Below are 23984 nucleotides of genomic sequence, written 5' to 3'. Positions count from 1 at the left end.
AGAGGCAGTGAGGAGAACTCAGGATGATTTGGAGGCAGAAATATACTGTTTGTATAAATTGGTCGAGAGAGAGAGAGAGAGAGAGAGAGAGAGAGAGATGTCATTGAAAACCTTCCCATCCAGAGTTAGTAAGTTCAGGCTAGCCAGGACTGTATCCTAGGTTCAGCTGAATGCCAGTCTTCCACTGTTAAAACTCTTCCTTCCGTTAATGACAATCCCATAGCTGACTCCCTCTGCCAGACTCCTCAGGGGACTCTCCTCCCCTCCCCAAACACTCCAACTGACCATGTTTGTCTTCTCTAAGTCCAGAAAGAAGTGACTGACTTGCTCAGTGGTTTGTAGTCTGTCTTGCCCCCACCACGCCACCATATTTTAGGAGAATGTAGTGTTTTATTGGCATCGGCGGTGCTGCTGTAGCCCAGAGCCCAACGTGGGAGACCACAAGTATTCAGTCACATGGGAGGGATCGAGGGGTGGTGGACGCAAGCAACATTTTGACTAAGGAACACTGAAGAGGGAGAGGGACAAACAGAGGAACAGAGGTGGGGAGCACAGAGCACCTCAAGGCAGCACTGCCAGGGCTCCCAAGAGACAGAGCAGAGCACCCCCGAACGGTTTGCTCGCTGAGTGTGAGTCAGTGCTTTTGCTGTCTGGCTTGACCCAGTTCGGGTTGGGTTTCCACGTCACTTGCAAACAAGCACTTATTCAGCAGAAAAGATAAAGTCCCGGAAAGCTGGCTAGAGTCCACTGGAGAAGAAGCTTTATGGTGAGAGAGTTATTCTGCGTTAGATATGGGGTATTGGTCTGCTATCATGCGAGGAGTTGAGGCAGAGGTGGAATGGCCTTGTGCCTGGAGCATCAGACGAAGTGTCCTTCTCTGCCTTCTTTGCACTGTCTAAGCAAATTGCCACTTTCCTATCAAGGCCTCTGAAGGTGAGCTTTGCAAGTATTTCCCTCTATCCCAAAGAGTTCTATTTCTATTGTTTGATGCCCATGTCTACCTTTACCTAATGACCATGTTAATTTATTTTTGCGCTCTGTCACGCGGCATTGGAAAGCATTAATAGTAATTTTTGTTCTTCCAGGGGTAAAGTTCAGATAGAAATCCAACAGATTCGTATGCATGTACATTCTTTGCCAGGAACCTGAGCAACATTAGTTGGCTGCCAAGGTAGTACTGAGTGTCTGCTTCGGTGTTTGACTGGAAGGAGGGCCCCTGACCTTCGACGATTTTATGAAGAGGGATGCCTCAGCAGCCTGTGCACAAACTGAGAGAGCAAGTCTAAAGTTTCACTTCTTTCTCTTTTCCATCAGAGTCTGTCTGCATTGTCTGAAGAGGACAAGAGGGGACCAAGGTCTCCAATGAGAACCTGATCAGTTACGGAGGATGGGAGACAGTTTCAGCTGTCTTGACCTATAATTTCTGAAAATGTAAACTATATGTGAATGTCCCCCAGAAGAAGGGACACAGGTGACTGCACTATGCACTCTGTTTCTGCCGAGGGAAGGGGGGGCAGTCAGCTCAGCCAGGCTGTTCTGGGTCTGTTCCACTGGCTTCATTATTTTCCCTAAAGGACTTAGGGTTTCCTACTGTACCTTTACTATATGCAGCTGCCCCGATGTCAGAAACTCTCCTCTGAGCTGAGCTAGCACGATGGGACAAGAGTCACTGATAAAGCATTGCCCGGTGGATCTTCCTAGACGGAGCAATCCCCAACAGCCTTTCCTTCCTGTGGTTTGTGTTATTAAAGAGATTTGGTGTGTGTCACCATGCTGTGTGTGAGGCACGAACCATTCTAAATAACATCAGAATACCAGCAGAGCTCAGGCCGGAGGGATGGAAAGGGCATTTCCTCAGTCCTGCCTGGCTGTTCCCCCTTTGTATTTAATGTGGAGGTTGTAACCAGTCTGTCTTTATAATTTATGCTGTTCTTCCACAGCAAACATGGCTGCCATCACTTCTCCAGGTCCTGAGAATATACTGCCAGGTCATCTGTCTGAACATTTATGCCCCTGGAGCTGAGAAAGCCTGTGGTTAAGCACTGAGCTCAGCAAGGTTCCCTGTGACTGAACCGAGCCGAGAAGGAAGGTGCCGAGTGCATTTCAGGGCTCAAATATGGACACTTCAATTAACATGTTCCCGTTGAGTAACAAGAGACCACAGAAAGAGAGCTATTTAAAATCACAGGGCGATTGTGCTACATCCGCCGTAAATCTGTCCCAGCCCAGAAAATGCTAATGAGAAGCAACACAGTGACAGTGAGCTCTATGGGGTGACTCTTAAGTGAATGTGCCCTGCAAGCATGATGCAGCCATGACGTGTTTCAGAGGCTCGCATGTCCTGAAGTACAGAGCGAAGGTAGTGTGTTTGGTAGCTATTCTACTGAACACAATGTATGACTCTGGAGCAAAGTCCCATGGAGACTCTAGCATTCAATTGACTTTCCAGATAGCGGATAAAATGTTTGGGCAATTTCAATGGCGTCTTTATCGGCTGAGGGTAAAATGTTGCTCTGCTCTGAAGGTGAAGGAGAGGTTGAATATGCAGTAATGCCAGGCCCAACCATTTGAAAATGGCTCCACGGGCACTCACTGACACTGCTCCACAGTGAGCATCCATAGTCCCACTGTCTTTAAGACTCTTTCAGCAAGTGCAAGCCTTCTTGATCCAGCAGCCTCAGGCCAACGCTGGCCCCTGTACAGTGAGTTTTGATGCTCCGAGGTATTGATTGATTGGGTCATCCAGGAGAGCAAGCATAAGGGCGGTAATCCTGAAGTGCTCCGAGGTCCTCTACATCCGAGTGACACTCACTGGCTGTCCATTCACACACTCCCATGGCTGTGTGAGGTGCGAGAGCTCATGCACATAGTTACGGTCACACTAAGACACATCTTGGACATTTCCTTATAGAAATACCATCGTGCTGGCCTTAGCTCTTCCTGGTTCATCTCAAACCCATGAGATCTCCAGAGGTAAAGGATGCTTCTGCCATGTTAGTCAAAATAGTAAACCTTAATAAAATTACATGAGATACGCTGTGCTCCATTGAACATGCTTGTCATCACAGCCCTTGGGAGATGCTAGTACAATAACCAAAAACTTAGGGGTAGCCTGGGCTACAAAGCAAGTTAGAATCTAGCCTGGGCTACTTGAGACCCCATTTCATAAACCATAAAATACAAAAAAGGTAAACAGACCAACAAAAATTTAGGACATATACACAAAAGAGAATAAATAACAGCATCAAACAGCATTCAACTTCAACAGCAGCAGAACCACTGGTTAGACTTGGTTAGGACGGGACTGGGAACCATCAGTTCAGATCCCTACTTTCCTTTTCCTCCTACTTGGCATTAGAAAGAACCATCTTGAGTCACTAAAAATGCCGTCATTTTCCAAATGTGTGGTAACCAGTCTTCAATCAATACATTACCCCTTCTGCAGAGCATCAAATCATCTTGGGTATATGTGTATCTCTGACTTAGAGGTGTTAAACTACAAACCCATCCCTGCAGATCAGATACGAGGGAGTTTTTACTTGATGGCCTCAGAGTATGAGATTGGTACCATTAACAACGAAATGGCATCTATTAGAAGTCCCTGGCAGCATGGATACAACCCACTTCATTTCTGCGAGAGCGAATCAAATACCCACAAAGCCCTAACTCTTGACTTAGAAACTGAAGCAGTTTTTGCAGGGACATTGCGGCTGGAAGGAACTGATTGTATCTGCTCAGCCGGAGGGACTGGCTCTTTCAGACAAGCATTTCTCTCCCTTGTCCTGACTCCCAGGTCCTATTCCTAAGCACACAGGGACATTTTTGCCAGAAAGATTTGAAAAGAACAACAACAAAATTGATTTGGACAGTCTCTATGTTCTTGCCAATGACACAGGCTTGACGGTTGGTGGTGGGAGGGGCCATGGTGATGAGGGTTGTGGTGAGGTGAAAAGAAAATCTCCCCGAAGTTCTCCGCTGCCATCAGCTTTTAAAGCTAACTAACTAACTAACGGTGCTGGTGGTTGTCAGAGGTACCACGGAGGTACACACATCTCTATCAAACGCTGAGAAACAGTAAGTAATAACACGTGCAAGTTGGCCAAGAGGTGACTGCTTTGTAAATGAAAAAAATATATATTGCTTAAAATATGAAGCATGGACATTTATCCCAACTAGTGCAGAGAAGGACTCTGTGGTACAGCCGCGGGCTGAGCTCTCCAAAGACTAGAGAATATACAGCAAGTGACTTCAATAAACAACGTGTGGCACTGACAAGTGGGATGTGGCACACATCCTCTATCAGTCTGCTCCATGGCACATTCTAGACGGTAAACAAATTTAAACACTCGTTAAGGCGGGCAAGCGTATTTGAAGCAAGATTCAAAACCCACCATCATGCAACAGTATGCTGAACATTCCTTCGCACGAGAAGGCAGAATCCCTCGTACAAAAGCTGGAGGGTTCATCATTTATCCTTTGCCCTTTGCCAGCATCTACCTGTTAAAATGGGCTAAGTTGAGAGACCGTCCATGAGGAGCTAAATATGTTTGCTTTCGTTGGTGCACGTAAGACAGCTATGGAATGGGATCTGCAGGGAAGCCTGCGTGTGCAAGGTGTCGGTGTCTTTAAAAAGGACAGGTTGAAGCTTACGCATGGCCTTTACTCTCCAATGTGTTCCCTTTGACAGATTAAACACTGAAAATATATCTACATACATATATACACAGGTATAATATATATAAATATATTTATATGTGTTACTAATTAAGCCAAGGCACTAAAACATTAGGCAGTGACACCACTTCAGACTTTGATGAGGACAGCCCAGGCAGTGACATGAAGGACAGGAAAGCAGGTGCTCTCAAATGCGACTTTGAATAGACCATTGTCTAGAATTTTCTCCGTTACAAAATGCAATTCCCGCATGCAGTTCTCAGACTTGCGCTGTGAGTCCTCTAAAGCTTTCCTTTATCATTTAATATTCTAAATAATTACGTTCCTCGGGGCGGCAGTTCAAAGCTCAGTACAGCACTTGTACAACACCCCAGGCAGGTCAGGTGACCTTTTTCCAATCGGGCTCTCTCTGGTGCCGAGGACAGACAAAGTGATACGTCTGTCATACGCCATTACCATTAGAACAGAGTCTTGTTCTTTTATTACAACTGAACTCCGCCAGATCTCTCAGCAGGAATGCTAAGTGAAATCAATGTCTTGGATTTCCAGGCTGAGCTTGGAGGTCACAGCCACTCTGTCATTTCTCAGTATTATCCTTTCTCTCGCGCACACACACTCCCTGAGCCTCCAACTGGTACACAGCAGATTGAAAACAGCATGCATCAGAGGACTCATGCTGCACAATTTTACAGTCTTTTGGAGCCCCTCCTTTTGATCCCCCCCTTCCATGTTTTTTCTTTTCTTTTTGCAAATTGCAAATAAGTTTTGCTGTGTCCTCTGGAGTTGGGAGTCAGAGGCGATGGTGCACCCAGGAGGAGGGTAGGTGACACCGCTCGGGACGCACACTTCACTCTTGACAGCTGTCAGTAGGAGCACTGTCCATCTGCCGTCCCATGAATTTAATATGTGCCTCCACTGCTCTAAAGAGTAAACATCCTTGGAACATAAGCTACCGGTTCTATTTATGTCAAGTAGGTATGCACACAAAAGCCCTGCATTATAGTGTGATGGTAAGACAGGCACAGAAGTTGCAGCAATGGCAACGTGCCCCCCACAGAGAGAGACAGAGACAGATAGAGACAGAGATGGAGAGAGAGTATTCCCCACGATACTAATGCTGACTTGTAAAAACATAAATATGCTAATCAATGAATGTCCATGAATAAATTAGCTCTGTGGAATTACAGCAGCCATCACGCTGTGTGCAGACATCATTTCTAGCCTACAAGAGAGCAAGTGGGTTCTATTTATTTATTATTAGTTGCAATTTGGGGAGCTACATTCAAATGATGCCACTTGGTGCCTTGGCTCTTTCTTTCCTTTTTTTTTTTTTTTTTTTTTTTTAACTCACTGTATGTTTTCTGATTGATGAAATCAGCACAGGCATATTTTGGAATTCTTTCTAATAACAAAAGAAGTGACAGAAAGCACGCTAGATGACACTGGGCAAGGAACACATTTTGATCAGATTGCGTTGATATTGAAAGAGAAGAATGTTATTCTTAGTTACATCTTGATATCTGTCGCTACAACTGTGGGTGAGAAGAAGGTACCCATTGGTTTCTTCAGCTTCATGTGATAGAAAATTCATGAAGGCTGACTTCTACAAAGTAATTACACTTCGAAGACAAACCATAGAATATATGTTTGCATTATGTATTTCGTGGTAATTGAAACACAATCTACATTTTCCCTTTTGTAAAATAGAGAGAGGCATGCAGAGCTGTAAGATGTGGAAGAATTTAACAGGGGTAAAACAATTGTTCTTTTTGTGTGTATGCTGAACTCATAGGGTTTTATGAGTATGTAAAACCACTTGGCCCACTGAGCCTTTTCCCAATCATAACAAAGAGGACCCTTGGTGGCTTTGTCACTTGTTATTGTTACCTAGGAAAGAGCCATAGTAGCAATCGCCCAAACAGCCGGCTAATGGACGGACAGACGGATGAGGGGCCGGAGACCAACCAAAGGCAAAGATGAAAGTGGCTGTCTGAAACTAAACCCTTTTTTCATCATTTGTGTAAGTAAGATGACTGAGCACATCTTAATGTTAAAACTTCACCTAGGAGAGGAAACGCATCCACTGATCATGTAAAACAGTGGTAAACAGTCTCTGACCCTGTGAGCGATGCAAAACACTGGTATGGCTCATGATGGAAGGAAGAGAAACAGACCCACCCCTTGCAGAGGCATCTGTGTTAAACAAGGGCTCTGGCCTTTGTTTTATTTAAAATGTATCTGTAAATGTAACCCTTTAAAACTGCTAGCACCAGGTGCCATCACAATGCCACTTTAGAATTAAGCTTGATTTGGTAACTTGTTTTATTTGTTTCTCTGCTCTGGCCTTACACCGTCTGAAATTATTAACAGAAGCAGAGGGCAGGTGAGGTCCACCAAAGAGCAGAAGAGATTGGAAAACAGCAAATGCCCCCGCCCTGCCATTCCCTGTGTGTAAGCGTTTGCTCTGGCCGTCCCAGCTCTTCCACGTGTGTTCTTAACAGTAGAGAAGAGGCACTGGGAACCCTGGGAAGGAGGGAGTTGGGAGTCTGCTCTCCTCTGACCAAATGGTCCTTTGGCACAGCCTCCTATCTGAAGTTTTACAGTAGCTGAGCTAATGTTCTGAGCCTTTTGGTATTTTCTGTCTTACTCATGCATTTCTTCACATACTTGAATATTGCTCCTCCCCCACTCGCCTAAGATATTCCCACGCCTAATTCACGGAATGGAAGATGAAACCAGATGATGATGATGATGATGATGATAAAAATAATAGATATTTGGTGAAAAGTTATTAGCGGTGTCAGTTTTCTGGTGAGTACTTCGTATTAAGAGTTAAATATTTGCATTTATTTTTCTGCATAACTGCAGAAAGCCTCTCCCTGTGCGGAGAGCTTGTTGTCTTCACAGAACAGCGTACATGTGAAGTCCGCACGCACAAAGGCTTCTACACAAGGCTCTCTCCTGAGGAGAGGCATCACCCTTAACTCCCTTAGCCTTTCCCTGTGTTCCTAGGAAACAGTGCCACAGCTTCAAAGCCAGAACTGTGTTTAAATAGTCTCCCAATACTATTATTATCCTCATGTCTTTACATGATAATCTCAGTGGATGTGTGACATATCTAAAAATTACGACTCTGCCATTGCCACCCCGCATTATAACAGTTATCGATAGTTTTAAAGAAACACGCCATATGTCTCTATTCTACTCGCGCTTAGGTTTCTATTTCAGTTGTTTATCCCTTGGCAAACGTTTGCATTTCTTGCTGGAGCCAATCTCTCCTTCCTAATAACATCTAATGTACAGTTATCTATACAAGACTTCATGACATCCATGACTGACTATTCTTTGGATTATAAAGGAGGGCTAGCTGGTTGTCTTTAGAGATGACTCTTTCTTACGGCTATAAACTCACCAGTTCAAAGATGCCCATTGATGATTTTCAGTCCGACTGTCAATATGTTTGTTGAATGAATAAGTCAGTTATTACAAACGTAAATTTACACATGCAGCTATGGCTCCTTCTAAAAGTCTTACCTCCACATACCCCCTGAGTTTAGTTAGCCCGGTGTCTGGAATCTACAAGACCTTCAATAAATACTGTGAACCATCGAAGCTCAAGTGCAGAGACAGATCAGCTTATTGAAGAGGGTACCTTGCTTTTGGGTGGTGGGCTGTTTGTGCTCTTGTCTGTGTGAATGCTGGTAGGAGACACAGCAGCACCAAGGTTGCCTTGGGGTAGGCCTAGGAGCTTCCCTCCTGGAGAGACCTGCATTGCGGCTAGCTGGGCAGCATAAAACTGCTACAGAAGAAAAGACAGAGAGAGGCTGTCAGTCACAACGCAAACACACCCACCCTTCAGGGGCACCACAGTCGGGTGCGCCATGCTTCCTACAAATTCCCGGTTACGCCCTAGACAATTAACAAGAGAGAAGCTGTCACTGTGGTCTACAAGCTGGCTTCTCAGGGGAGCAGTGGCAGGCAACACGTAAACAGGCCCTTGGCGATGGTGCAAGCAGGGGCACCAAACACAAGTGGTCATCACACCAAGTCCTAATCGATGGCTAGGAAGCCAGCATGCTGTCTTTATCTAGCCAAGACTCCAATCTTTTCTCCCTTAAATTCCTGACTGTGTAAAGAACCAGCTTCATGTACAGAGTAAGTTTCTTATCTGCATTGGTTCAGTTTTGACTTTACTGAACTGGGCACCAGGCACATTTTAATTTAATTTAATTAATTAATTAATCTATTTCTCTGTTTATTTAGTCTAAGAATTAATTGTATAAAAATTGGGAAACATGTCAAGCAAGGAAGGAAGGAGATGACTCTGGAAAGCCAGGTGATCATTCTGCCTGCATTGGTCATTAACTGGGTTGCTTGTAAGACATTTAATCCACTTCATGATATAAAAAGATACATCTCAAAAATACAGTCTCTCTAAAACACACACTGATTCTTATTAAATAACAAAAAAAGCTGCTTCAAGAAACAATTGACAACTTTAAAGAACATTTCACTTTTATAATATCAAAGGATAGATACAGTATCCAACTCAAGAACACCATCTCACATTTGAACACAGGCATCAAACATGGAGGTTAACACTGTTTCCTCTTCATGTGGTACTCTTTGAAACATTTGACAGTCTTCATTAGAAAGCAATTAACCTTTACAACATGTGTGTATGTTATGTTTGTTTGCGTGTATGTTTGTGTGTGTGTGTGTGTTATGCATGTTTCTAGATTTTCTATTTCAAACCTGTCAGAGATGCAGAGTCTTTTCTGTGCAACCCTGTGCTTCTACAATGCTGAGAAGGAGTGGGAGTCCTTAAGGAGAAGGACTATAGGACAGTCTTCTCTGGGAAGAACAATTTCAAGGCAGAAAACTGTTCAAGAACACAATATATTCTGCTGAGTGGGATCCTACTGTAGGTGACACGCTGAAAGCCAAGTGCTTCGGTCACATGAAGGTGCTCATGCATTGCTTGTAGTTCTTGATCCTAGGATCAAGATGTAAACAGGAAGGGTAGGTTGGGAGGAGGATTACAGCTTATTTACAGGTGAACTCACAGAGGGTACACTGAGAGGGTAGAAGCTCCCTCCCTAGTGACTTACAGCCTTCAGATTTATGTGTTGGGGGTAATAATAGCGTCTTATTTCAACCACTGGGAATGTAAGATTTCATTTCTTAGTATTAGGTTAAATATAAGGAGCAAAAAAAAAAAATGCCCTATAGCTGAAGACTTCAGAGTTTATGCATATTTTTTTTAAAATCATAATTGACAAATTTCTCCTGGTTGTGATGAAAACAAATTCCTGGGATTTGAAAAGTAGACTTTTTTCCCCTTTCCATCATTTTGGGCTGTTTATGAGGTTATTTATAATGTAACTGTGCCCTCAGGATATGATTTAGAAAAAATTATACACATAACCAATAGAATACATGGACCTGTAAATTTGAAAAACACACAAATTTTCAGCCTGGCCACACAACTGTATTATATTGTGCAATTTTCTGTAGCATTTCTTACTGTGTTCCTGAGAGAATCACACTGATAGTTATTACTTGAGACATGTCTTAATGACACATGGTTCTGGCTTTAGTATACAATAAAAATGACATTTTACCAATTAATACAGGTGACACAAGGCATCTAGACATCACACACACATACACACACAAAATCAAAAAAAAAAAACCTTGATGACTGAAAATGTAGTTTTAACCCATAAGAGATTTATCATTATATTTTAAAGCTATCTGTTTGTCTATCTATCTATCTATCTATCTATCTATCTATCTATCTATCTATCTATCTATCATGGTTGAAGTTTAGACATTTAGAGGATTCCATCAATTATGCCTAAGAAATTATTTAATGATTACTGGTCATTATGGGCATATTTGCAACTTTCAAAAAAATACAGGATTTATATTTAAAGTTAGAATGATAAAATGTTCAACACTGTTCTGTGTTAGGAGGTTAGAGATGTCACATTTGCAACATTTTTTTAAAAGCACACCTTTACCCACCTTCCCTCACTGCATACAAGTATTCCTTCTTACCGTTTACAAATGGAATTGGGGTTTATGGGGGTTCAATTATCCAAAGACACACTTTTGAATTCAAATTTTAAAAGTTGCCCAAAGTCAGATGGCTTATAGCTGGGATAAAGATTCAAATCTCCATAGCCACAGCCCTGACAGAGGAGATAATGACCCTTGAAGGAGTTGAAAATGTTGCATAAGCAAGTTGGACCGTCGAGACACTGGAGAGCTGGGGGAAGGGGCATACACACACCCACAAGCAAGCTTAGGAACCCACAGCCAGAAAGACAGGAAATACTCAATGGGCAGATTATAACCCATTTTGTGTTAAGTGTTTTCTTAAACAATCATCTCTTGTTGGAATTTAAAGGACAGTAGATTAGAGGTATATGAAGTTAGTATTGAGTCCTAAGTTTTCTCAATGCTCCCTGGAGTTGGAATCCCACCATTGTTCTCAAGGTGAGCTTCATCTGTGTCGCAGGGATAAAAGACTAGTCTCATTAAACCAGGGAAGTGAGGGCAGGGCCCCTGCTTCAGCCTCTTGACTAAGTTTGTTCTTGCTTAATTTGTTTTTGATGTTTAGGAACAAAAAAGTAGCTGTCTTCCCAGAAGTGCCATCAGATTTCTCACTCTGCCCTGTGAGGAAGTGTGCAAACATGGATTGTATCTGTACCGAGTGTGCAGCTCTGTTATCCGCGGGGAGGCAGGGACACACTCCCCTCTTCTAAGGGGAAGCCCGAGGGTTTTTGGCACAGAGATTTTGGCACAAATGGAAGCCACAGGAACACTCAAGGGAGCAAACAGCCAAGGGGTTCACAGGTTCAGCTTTCCTATGGGGGGTGGCTCTTTAAATGTGGGCAAGAGAGTTTGTCCTGAAACACGGAGGCGGGAGAATGCAGAAGAACAGGAACCACCTATGTGAAGATTAGACCCAGGAGTGTCTATTGTCAGAGGTCAGGAGTGTAAGGTCATTAGAAATCGGGGTGATGGGTGTGTTTGTCAGAATGAGACCTGACATTACTAATGAGAGAACTCACAGGAGGAATAATGACTGACACTCACAGGGGTGTCACAGCATAGTGGGCACAAAATGTAATTTACTCAAGTCTTCATTTTAGAAGGGTAATATGTGACTGCCCATCATATGTTTGTATATACTAATAAACCATCGTGAGACGGCCAAATGGATTACACTCCTGGGTGGGGGAAGGGAATCAGAAAGGCAGTCTCTTAACCATGCACTGTGACAGACAAAATGCTGACTAGTCCATCTCACTGGGGACTTCCTCAAAAGGAAACTTCCTCCCCCTCCTCTTTTTCTTTCTTTACCCCTTTTCTCTCCCGTCTCTCCCACCATCTCCTCCTCTTTCTTTGTTCTTCCTCTTCTCCTTCCCCTTTCTTCTCTTCCTGTGGTGCTCCTCACGGAACCCAGGTCTCTGCACAACCTAGGCAAGTGGCTACTGCTAAGCCACAGGTCCAGCCTCAGACACTTCTCACAGTGTGAAGAGTGAAAGGCCTCTCACACAGCAGCACAAAGAGGGGGCTGCATCCACTCAGTCAGTCAAATTGGGTCGCCATTTTGTGCATGTGGAGGCAGAGTGAACATTCTGGTGACAGGCCACTTTGAGGCGATTTACTTTCCTGCTGAGCTCTCATGATCCAGTTCTAGATCAGAGCTCAGTGCAGCGAAAAAAAACAGACATTTTCACCTCTACTAACTACCTTCATCTTTAGGGTAAAATGGGAGTTCAACCCTTTTGGACAATGTTTTCCCTCTCCCCCATAATTATATACCATATGTATTTACAATCTTTTAATGGGGGTGTTAATTTATTTAGAAGTCTTACACAAATTTTTCAGTGCTCATCATAGAGTAGCCTGACTAAGTAACAACCAATTTTACTTCTAAGCTGGATTATCACGTTCCTCTGAGAGATAGGAAGCCCTGTCACTTCTTCCTAATAGCATATTTTCCCCAAATTGCTCACAACACAGCTTCTCCCATTGGCTACCAGCCTGGTGTCTACTTACCATCTGGAGTATCCGGATCTGAAACACTAGGCACTGGCAAAACTAACTATCAGGATTTGTTGTTCCAAACCTTTTTAGTGACTAGTAAATCTCCTGGAGGCAGGGCTTATGCCTCTGTCTCCACTGCTACCTGAAAAATGTCCAATGCAAGCACCATAGACCTTTGGACAATGATGTCACTGCCTTTCAGGGAGCACAGGTCTCTTGCTTACTCTCAGCCTCCCTGGCATGCATGGAGACAATCCGGATGGCGGTAAATGAGACAGAGGGAACACTGAGGTCTGTCCTTCCCAAGAGCAAGATCATAAGATGATGGCTTTGAGGCCAACTGTCTTTCTGGACTTCCGGGGTGGGCAGACCTAACAATGACAGAGTCACATAAGCCCTGGTAGCCACCCTTCCTCTGTCCTTTCTTCATTTTTCCTTTCTCTCTACATGGTCCAAATCCAATATCATACTGCAAAGGAAACATCTTTGTGTGTGTGTGTGTGTGTGTGTGTGTGTGTGTGTGTGTGTGTGTGAGAGAGAGAGAGAGAGAGAGAGAGAGAGAGAGAGAGAGAGAGAGAGAGTTACAGGATGCTGTATGCAAAGTACGGTGGCTCTCGAAGGACATTTGTAAGCTGTTAAATGACGATGGCATAGAAGATGATGAGCCCAAGATTGTGATAAGCACCTGAGAATCAGTGACTATAAGTACTTTTATGCATTTATTTTACTTATGTGTGTGTGGGGGGGGAGTAAGCGCATGTAAATGCAGGTTCCATAGAAACCAGAAAGGGGACATCAGAGCCCCTGGACATGGGTGAAGTTACAGGTTCTCTGTGTCCTGTAGCTGTCTCCCAAGGCCCCCATCACAGATGCAGCCTTTCCTCTCAGTATGTTTACTCCCCAACACCAGTATTTGAAAGAATAAAAGAAGTCTTCTAAAAGTGAGTATAAAGGAATTTTTCATAGTTTAATGTGTACTCAAATGGGAGCAAAGAGGTTGTTTTGGTTCCCCCTGAGGGAGCAAGTGCAAGGGTAAAGTTGTCATCCCGTGTGCTCCTTGATCTTTAACAAAGTCATCACCGCAGATAAGTAACACTCATGTAAAAACTGAGTAAAAGCAAATATGTATGCTTGGATTCTTCAAAACTAACAGAAATAAAATGTTTATGATGCTGTTTTCCAGGTGAAATATGTGCATAAGAATGGGGAAAGTTGACTTGTTAAAATGTCAGTCCACACATACACACACACACTCACATGGACACACACACACACACACACACACACACACACACGCACACACACTCATGCATACGCACATAGCTTGTACATATTAACATTCCATGCACTGGCTATATATTTAAAAGGGAGACTTTGAAATGATGGGGTTGTCATTTGTTATTATTTCTGATGCATCTCTGGTGAGAACATCCCCACCCAGTGTAAACTGGACCTGAAAAGATGCACCAAGTGAGGTAGAAGGAGAGGGTTTTACTTTTCTCTCCTTCCCTTCTGTGTTTAAGTGAAAGGACACGGAATGGCAATGCGAACAGAAATGAAAACCAAAGGCAATTTCAAGCCTCCATAAGTGTTATCTTTATGACTTAATTTCTGGTTCTTAATGCAACTTAAATGTGGAGTTTAAAGAGAAACTAATGTACTGGAGAAAATCTTTCAAAACATGCCAGCTGGTTTCGAAGTGAATAAATGTGCTTTCTGTGTTACTATTTGTCATGTTTCTGCAGAAAATTATCAGCTCCACTTCAACTTAAGCATGGACTTTCTCTGACACGGGCAGCATTAACTTATTTATTAAGTACATTATGTGTAAGATGGCATTCAGCAAAAGTCCCAGTAGAGAGTCACACACTGAGTGGATAAACACTTATGATCTATGCATCACTGTGGGCTGGCTAATAAACTGTATTCCACTCTCCCATCCTCAGGAACTTAAGAGCACAGGAGATACCAAATCCCCACACACTGTGGGTCCTCTATCAAAGCGCAGCACAGGAAGAAATGGAGCAATAGGTTGGTTCTTAAAGACACCCACTGCTTGTGCAGAGACCTGAGTTTGGTTCCTAGCACCCATGGAGGAGACTCATGATTGTCTGTGACTCCAGCTGCAGGGGGCTGGATCTTTTGGGGCACCTCTCCACACACACGTATGATTAGAGAGAAGGTAAGTCTTGAGACAAACTGCAGAGGATGCCGCGTTGTGGGTAATGGTGTTAGGAAACTGGAAACTTGCTTTGATGGTAGGAAGACAGGATGCTCTTCTGAATGCAGAGACTGTAAGAGCTCCCTGACAGAGACATCAGGGTTTGCACATGACTTGGAAGTCCTAGTGGCTTATGAAAATACCTGAAAATGGTATTTAAAAAAAAACTAAACTATACACTTAAAGTTTCATTACAAACAGAATTAGTCTCAATAGTCCTAGGTAAAAATGACCCCAAGGTTTTTTCAAGAGTAAACAAACAAACCCCAAAATCAAAATAACAACAGCAACAACAAACTATGCAGGGAACTCAACAAATAACTAGTTGTATGAACCTTGAGGAGCTCTGGCTTTGCTGAGCCAGTGAGGCAGGGAAGGCAGAGTAAGGGCACCATACAAAGTGCTTAGGAAGGTCTAGGCTGTGAACACTGAGCTGGGGAGAAGGGGAGGGCTGTGAGCATTCTGTTTAGAGTATAGCTTCAATCTGGGGATTTGAATATTCTCCTAGGGGGACCGAGGTGACAGTGACGCATTGATTAATGTGCATGATGAGGACAAAACACAGCAATGTGCGCATGTGTGTGTGTTTTATATATATTTATATATTTTCATATATTTTATATATATATATTTTATATATTTTATATATATATGTATGTGTGTATACACATATATATACATACACATATATACATATGCATATACATATATAATATATATACATACACACACATACACACACACACACATACATATATACATATATATATATATATTGAAAAACACACACAAAATCAGGAATGTGGATGTTCTTGTAGTGCCATGTAAGAATGTCCTGTGTTAATCACCACTACCACTATCGGGTGGGGCTTCTGACAGAAGCAACCTAAGAGAGAATAATTTCCAGTGACTTGTGGTGTCAGGGTGTCTAGGGCATAACTGCTTGCTCACACACGTAGGCAGAGCAACAGTCTAGGGAACAACCCTGACAGAGAAGCTTCTACACACAACATGAACAGGAATCAGGAGAGGGAAGAGACTAAGAGAGGTCAGGGCAGGAGGCAGCTACCTGCCTCCTGAAGCTGTTTCCACACTCTCTGCCCTTCCCCCTACCTTTCCCCACTTCCCAATAATGCTGTCAAGGAGGTGGGTTTACTAGTCCCCTAGGCAGCTCTCTAGCCAGTCAAACTGAGGATCAAAGTTCACAGGTATAGACCTACATGGATCCTTCCCCTCTTGTTCTCGATCTTTCTGTGGAAGACAAGAGGTTTGGGCAGATGGCCTCACAACTTCCTGACTGACTAGAGAGGGCCAGGATCTGACAGCGCTACAGCCTCGTCAGCCCCACTGCACTCGTCAGGTACAGAGAAGTCAGACTGTGGAGGTCACATGCAGAACTGCGGGCTCGGCTTCAGCTCCTGCCACTGGGCTCAAACACTGGGCATCGCCCTATGTGCAGCAGAATACGGTTTGCACCTGGTGCCAGCCGTCATCTCAGTTCTGCTGCCAGCACTTGCTGTCACCCCTTGCTGTCACCCCTTGCTGTCACCCCTTGCTGTCACCCCTTCCAGGACCAGGCTGGAAGGAAGCACAGACTGAGAGATTTCACTTAGCACAATGTCTCTGGCGCCGCGGCGTGTTTGGTGAGCCTCGTTAGGGCTGAGTCATTGCTCCCTCCTTGACAAATCACAATATACCACATTTGTTTATCCATTTAGCCACTTGATGGACACTTGGATTTTTATTTCCTATTTTTAGGCTGTTATGATTAATCCTCCCATGAACATTCCAGGACCAGTCTGTGTGTTTTTATTACTCTGGGCTACCCCCATTTCTAATATTGGATTTGCTTATTCATATGAGCATGAGTCATACATGCTCATGTTTACTTTAAAAGTGCCATTTCTTCCCAGTGGCCGAAGGCTTTTGCGTTCCTATCATAATGTCTGAGGTCTGCAGTAACTCTGTCTTTATCCACACTTAGTATTCTTTAAGATACTTAAAGAATATTCTTTTATGTCTTTAGAAATATTTATTTCGTGTCTGTATGTGTGGTACACCTGTGCAGTACACTCAAAGCCAGAAGGGGTTGTCGAATGTGCTGTAACTGGAGTTACAATTACTTGGGTGTTGCCATGCGGGTGCTAAGGAGCTGACCTCTGGAGGAGCAGCAAGTGCTCTTAACAGTTGAGCCGTGTCTTCGGCCCCTTGGCTAGGACAATTATTCTAGGAAGGCAGACTGCATGGGATGGCAGCTCAGAAGTGTGTCTTTGATTTTCCTGTGTGTCTTTCCAGACACTAAATGGTCACTCCCTTGGTATTCACCAGAAAATTGTGCACTAAGATCTTCTCCTTTCTTCCAAAGGGGGCTGTTACTTTGTTACTTTGTTGTGTTAAAAGAGTACTTTATACATGTGACATTTGTTTTAAACAGTAAAATTTGTGAGGCAAATGGTATGAGAGTAATTCTATTGGAAGATGTAGCTATTGTTGGGAAAAAAATCATAAATAGTGTAATAATAAAAGAACAATCCTGCTTTCCTTCCAATCCTTATCACAGGTTGTAACAGGCACTGGAAACACCAGTGTCTCTGTGGGTGCAGCTCTAAGGTTCCCATGATGGACCCCAGATCTTTCAAACAGGGGCAAAAGTCCTAAACCAAATGGTCAGCAGAGAAGAGATGCATTAGGCTGAAGTGGCAAATAAGCTTTTCAGGGGACCTTTCCACACAGAGGAGGGAAGCAGCCATTGTGGCAATGTCTGTATCAGCTGGGGATGTGGGAGCGTGGATTTCACATCAGGTCATGCTGGGGTCTGAGGAGGACAGAGCAGCAGAAGAGAGTTGGAGGACCAATGGGACAAGCCATGGATGGTGGAGGGGCTATGAAGTCCAGGGTTGGGACAGGGTTGTGATGACCTTCCTTCAGAACAAGACAGGGAGCCAGTGAGCAGTCCCAGTGGGAGAAGCTCGCCTCTTGTTGTGATTCAAGGAAGAAGGTGGAGCATCATGACCTACTTCTGCGAGCCTTCAGTCCTGGATGGTATGTCTTAGAAAAGCTGAGGGATGGGGGAGAGATTATACGTGGCTATTGAATGACTTTATATTAAGAAGCTCTTAGGCCTCTGATGAGACTGAGCAGGCAGATCAGATGGAGAAGCCATATTCCTCACACAACAATGACACTCTGACTCCATGAGTGTTGTGTACATAAATCTGCCTCCTTACGTGTTAGTGATACATGCCCCCCTCTTACTGTTCAGTTCGGCTTTCTGATCTGAGATTTGGCTGGGATCTGGAGGCACCCACGAAGGGTGGACTGCTGTGTGGGTGCAAATGGCACCCCGCTAAGACCTCAGGATACCCCTGGACTCCTCCAGCCAAAGGACCTGTCCTGAGTCAGAGACTGCCTCTCTGCTTCTGTCTCCCTGCAGGCAGGGACGCTTCTGAACGAGTGCTTCAGAGGCGCTGCCCCTTTAAAGGCCGCTTTCTTCGTTTTATTGCACAATGATAAATCTCAAAACAGCTAGGAGAAAACTCCTTTTGACTTTTATAATTGAAGCCGTTCCTTAAGGAACTAGATAAACTTCTCTAAGAGTCACATTAGGAAATGCCACCTGATCTGCTCTCTTACCCCTCCCTCCCCGCTGATGCTCTACTCCACGAGCTACCTTCACGTGCTGCACATAACCCATCACAATATGTTCCAACATCTGCCTCCCCGTATGATGCATGACCTATCCAACTGACCCTTTTTATGCCGCTCCGGAATTTCTGTTCGTTACTGATTGAGGACAAGAGCTCCTCTTCCATCCCTCAGGTCACAGAACAGTAAATACATCTCCATTTGGCAAGAGAGGAACGTGGCTGGCCAGGGGCTCTTCAGACCTCTATATATCACTGAAGGTACTTCATCTTTAATTAGTTTAATTTTGTGGTAACACCACTGAAATCCCACTTAAAGTAACAGAAAAAAGGAAGGATGGATGGAGGGAGGGAGGGAGGCAGGCAGGCAGGCAAGCTTACTCACTGAGAAAATAATCTGTGACTCCCCAGTACTCATGATTTGCTACTGGAAAGCTGGGGGTCATCAGACAGACTGCAGCAAATGCTTCCATTTGGCCATGGCCCTGGCTATTGCCCATTTTATCCCAGCAGACAGTGGGAGGGCAGCAGACAGCAAATGACCAGACACTGCATTCCAACAGAATGAGGGGACAATGCCAGCGCCTCTTTATATTGCACCAAACTGTAGTTTATATTACTTACGTTATCCCATCAACTATAAGAACACACATGGCTGGAGTGTGGTCTAGCTGCATGTTGGAGCACAGGTGCAGGGGCACAGGTATGGGGCACAGGTGTGGGGGCACAGGTATGGGGGCACAGGTGTGGGGGCACACATGCAGGGATGGGAGGTTTAAGAACAGAGGCTCCAATTCCTAGCAAGTGTTGCTGCTTCAGGAATCACCGTGACAACCCTGTAGGTCTGCTTAGGGGGTAAAGGCTCCCAGCACTTCAACAACTTGACTTACCACAATCCCAGTTATCCTGACATTCAATTTCCATTTCGGGACATTCTGAGCTCATCCAATTGGGAGCAGAGCTCCTTTGAGAAAACTCTAATATGGTATATTTGTTGTCTGTTTCCTTGATTTTAGATTTTAATTACAAGGGAATACTTCACAGCCATTGTTCCATTGGGCCTCAGGGAACCTCACCTTAGTCCCCAACAGCAGAGAGAGACACGCCCATCATGTGCAGGTGCACACCCTCGAATGCTGTTCGGCCTCACGCTACTTGTCACGTTGACAACCTCAGCCCTCATGTCTGGGGTCACTCCAATGAAGACATTCTGTCCCTTTGTGGAGCTAAGGACCCGGGTTCAGGGGCATTATTGGGAGTTGTTTAAATGAGTAAAATCATGAATGACAAAGACAAGACAACCAGACTGGAGAGAGAGCTTAGCTGTTCAGAGCAACTCACTGCCCTTACCGAAGACCCAGCTTTGGTCTTCTACGTTTTCATTCCCTTTTGCCCTCTTATAGACTTTTAAGTAAGAAAATTACTGCGTATTAATATCAGCAAGGCTCTTTGAATGTGCACTCCGAGCCGCTCTGTTCTTCACGCTAAATGCGGACAGAGGAGAATGAATGGGGTGGGAACTCTCCCAACAGTTTGGTTTACCTTGCAGCGTGGTTAGGCACCATCCTTTGAAATTTCCCAACAAATTTAGAAAGTAGGAATTATTCTTATCTCTCTGAGGAATCAGCGAGGCACAGGGAACATGAAAGTTGGTTGTCCGGATCCTGGCAAGTGAGAGGCAACGTGGAGGCTAAATCTGTTTTCATTTGTTACAAGCTTCTGAGTCATTCCTTGTGCCTTTGGAGCCACAGCTGCAGTCACCTGAACACAGTGGTGCTGTCTATGTGCTTTGGGACAAGATGCTAGAGGAGGGAAGGCTAACAGAGATGGGTTCAGAGGAGGCAGGCTACACTGACGACACCCTCAGTTCTGAGGACATGGGACAAGACAGGAAAGACAGGAAACTTTCAGACCCAAGAGAAACTTTCCCATCATCCTTCATCTGCCGTTTTCCTCGTGGCCTCTGCCAGGAAAAATGCCTTAGTTTGTTTTTCTTCTTCACTTTCTAATTTAAAAATGAATGTTTCGAATATTCCCTGATGAAATGTAATAGATGTAAGGGAAACTATAAGAGTGTATTATTTCCTTTTCCTAAGCGCAGACATGATTCAGAAAGTGCCAACCTTTCCAATTCTTTAGCGCCCAGACCTCTCAAGTGGAGCATGAAAATCATTAATAAAAGAATCACGAGAAATATGTCATGCTGGAAACATGTAAATACCTCACAGTAGAAGAGTATCAGGAGGAGATAGAAGAGAGAGTGATATTAAGGGTCAGCAGACTGGGAATGTCCCCGAGGCTCTGGGCGGACAGAGAGCAGCATAGTGAGCTCTCAGAACTGTATCAGAGGAACACACTATAGCAGCAAAGGCTTGTCAAGTTCACAGTGTGTGTGGGAGCCCGAGCTGCAGGGCTGGGGGAGGGGAAGTCTACAGCGACAGCAGGTTGACAAAGGGGAGTGTGCGATTAAGTTCTTGTCCTATAAGCCCAGCTAGGAGGAGAACACATAGGGAGGTTTTTGCCTCGCCTCCAACCCACTCTTAACTGGTATTAGACATAATCAATGCTGGTTACATATGGTTTAAAATTGGACGCACCCCAGTTGTTTGGAAAATCTGTGCATATAATTGTCAGCACTGTCCCATCTTCAGTTAAAGACCTGGCCTGCATGTGTCACTCTCAATAATAATTTAATCATATGATTCAGTGGTCATTGTTTTCATGAACCGTGCTCACAAATGCTAACTTTCCTATGACTTTTGGAAAATGTTGTAGCAAAAAAAAAAAAAAAAACAAGCCATCTGCCTGGTTCAGAACACAGGTGACTTAAGCTAATTAGGACAACAGGATTACAACAGAAGCCTGTCCTTTGTCTTTCGATTTTCATTATCCTTTCAGATCCTGGCACATAGTATTTCAACTGCACATGACACAGTTCTCATCGCCCCACACTCACCCAGAGAGATAATCAACTATTGTAATTTCTATCTGCCTGCCTTACATTGGCCGCCTCCTTCAGCAGACAGGCATTGGGTGGCCACTCTGTGTCAAGCACTGTCCTTGACACTTGTAACACATGAGAGAACAGCGGCATGTGCCGTCAGCAGAAGATTTGACTTTCATCTTCAGGAAGACTTGGCAGAATTTCCCATTACATTATCTGCATTCAGTCCTGCCTAGCATTCCTCGATCTGGAAACTTTTATCACTGATGACCGAAGTGACTGGGACGCATGTGTAAGTAAGGTGTGCTGCTTTTGAAAACATGAGCTGTTCTCGAGACTCTACAATTGAAGGACTGGGGCTGCAGCTCAGCGGTTGAGCATGCCTCACATACATGCACAAAACTGAGTAATTGGGAGATGCAGGTGGCAATATGGAGCAGGAAACTTGAAAACACCCTGTGCTAAGTGACGTAAGCCAGGCACAAAAGAACAAAATGTTGGTCTGATTCACTTGTAGAGAGAACTTAGAGAACAATGGAGCAGAGGCTGGAGGACGGGCATACTTGTCTGTCTGTCCATTTATCTATCTGTCCATTTGTCTGTCTGTCTATCCATCCACATATCATCTATCTATCCATCTGTCTGCCTATAATCTGTCTATCCATTATCTATCTATCTATCTATCTATCTATCTATCTATCTATCTATCTATCATCTAGCTATATTGATCTACTACACTGGAAAAAGTATTAAATCAAGACAAGAGGATTCTAAATCACTTTTAGATGCCTTTTCCAGTTATGGACTTGCTCTGAAATACGACCATGGAAGTCTATCCACTGTAATGTGAACTCTTCCCTGAATTATTTGCGAGAAGTAAGGCATTGCTAGTCTGCCGAGGGCAGCTCCGTCCTCATATTCCCCTCCCAGTCCAAAGCTGGCTTCGTGTCCATATTCTGATGACTGTTTATGAGCTCCACCTTGCTACAACTGTCACTCCTTACATTAAGGAAAGATAGATGAGACACACCAACCCCAACCTAAATGACCTTTGGATGTGACAAGAGTTTTAGGTCAGCCTTGCTAAATGAAGGCCTTCGTGTATGGAGACATGCCTTGGGGTGAAATTTACAGTGAATTTATTATCTCCCAATGCCCTTTGGACTGCTTCCCACCATCAAACACCATGGCAGCACTCGGAACAGGAAGAAATACATTAACTGGAATCCGATCGTTTTAAAAGGTTACAGCTGCCTAAATATAATTTAATTTCATACTTACCCTTTGAGGGTTTGGTGTATATTTTCATTTTATGACTGCAAATGATAAAGCTTTTAAGATTCCAGGCAATAAAAAGAGGGGGGAAAGGGATTTTTAAGGGTTGGAAGTCTATTCAGTTCATATTCAATGAGTAAAGTGACAAATTAGCTTTTTTTTTTTAATCCAATATTTCTCCTTTGGATTGGAAGCCTCTCTAATCCTTTTCGTGGACCCTTGGCTGCCACCAGCCCCAGATCTCAGCCGACGTGGAAGTGAAGAGAGACCAAGCATGGATACAACCAGATTTACAAATGTGTTGCTCTATTAGCTTTTTCTCTGGACTAACTGGGCACATTTCCCCACAGAGGTGTCCGTGTCTCTCAGTTTTCTGTGAGAGCTGTACTTTCCAGCTGGTAACATTTCCACAAACACTAGTAAAGACTCACAAAGGCCTCCTGAACACCAGCATCACTAGTCAGTAACATCATTGCTAGGATTTTATCAACAGACAATAGGAAATATAGTGTTGCTGATGTCATAGAAGGAAAATCAGAAAGAATTTAGACAGGACCACCTATATAGATGGTCTAGCTATCAGTAGAAGACAAGGGTCTGGCTGAACTATTCTTAATCTCCACTTCTCCTCTCCCTCAATACTTTGCTGGAGAATGAATAGCCATTTAAATACCAACCTAAGAGAGTTGGGGCCAACCACTTTTGATTGACTCATAGCAATGAGAAAGGCCAGAGAATGAAACTTTTAATGCACAGAGGTCATTAAATGTAGCAGCGTTGAATGTGTGTACAAGAATGCAAACACACAAGCCATCCTCCTCCCTTTTATGAAGCTATTGGGAAAAGGCCTGCAAAGCTCCAGGGTCACTTTCTGTGATATCCCAAACCCAAAAGCAGCAGAGTTAGAAACTCAAGGCAGGGGAGGGTAATCAATATAATTGAATATATTGCATTATTACAAATACTGACACTAATATATTTCCAATAGCAAAAATTAATAAAACAATTGACATTTCACTGCATTGACTCATTTGTAATTTTAAAGCTGTACCTTCATCTTGTCAGTGAATAGTCTTAGTATTACCTGGTCTCATTTAAAGATTCAAAGACTGGCCCAACCTACCAGTCCATAGCCAATACCACTCAAATGTCCTGGGAAAAA

The 23984-nt window shown here is 43.8% G+C and overlaps 1 protein-coding gene across 6 annotated transcripts in view; it reads right to left on the bottom strand.

Annotated features, from left to right (window-relative positions):
• SOX5 (SRY-box transcription factor 5) overlaps positions 1-23984 on the bottom strand; it is a gene marked incomplete at both ends in the record, with an annotated part of 351905 nt that overhangs the window by 55582 nt on the left and 272339 nt on the right. For 4 of the 6 annotated variants that reach the window (XM_080914286.1, XM_080914281.1, XM_080914282.1 and 1 more), the window contains one exon: positions 8327-8473. The exons of the other annotated variants lie outside the window; for them this stretch is intronic. In XM_080914286.1, the coding sequence (XP_080770412.1) occupies positions 8327-8473 (147 nt within the window). The remainder of the gene's footprint in view (positions 1-8326; positions 8474-23984) is intronic. 6 annotated transcript variants of the gene reach the window in all.

This window comes from Micromys minutus (genome assembly GCF_963924665.1).
Source record: "Micromys minutus genome assembly, chromosome: 3".
NCBI lineage: Eukaryota > Metazoa > Chordata > Mammalia > Rodentia > Muridae > Micromys > Micromys minutus.
Note: the sequence above shows the minus strand (reverse complement) of the source record. Positions and strands in the feature narration are given on the sequence as shown.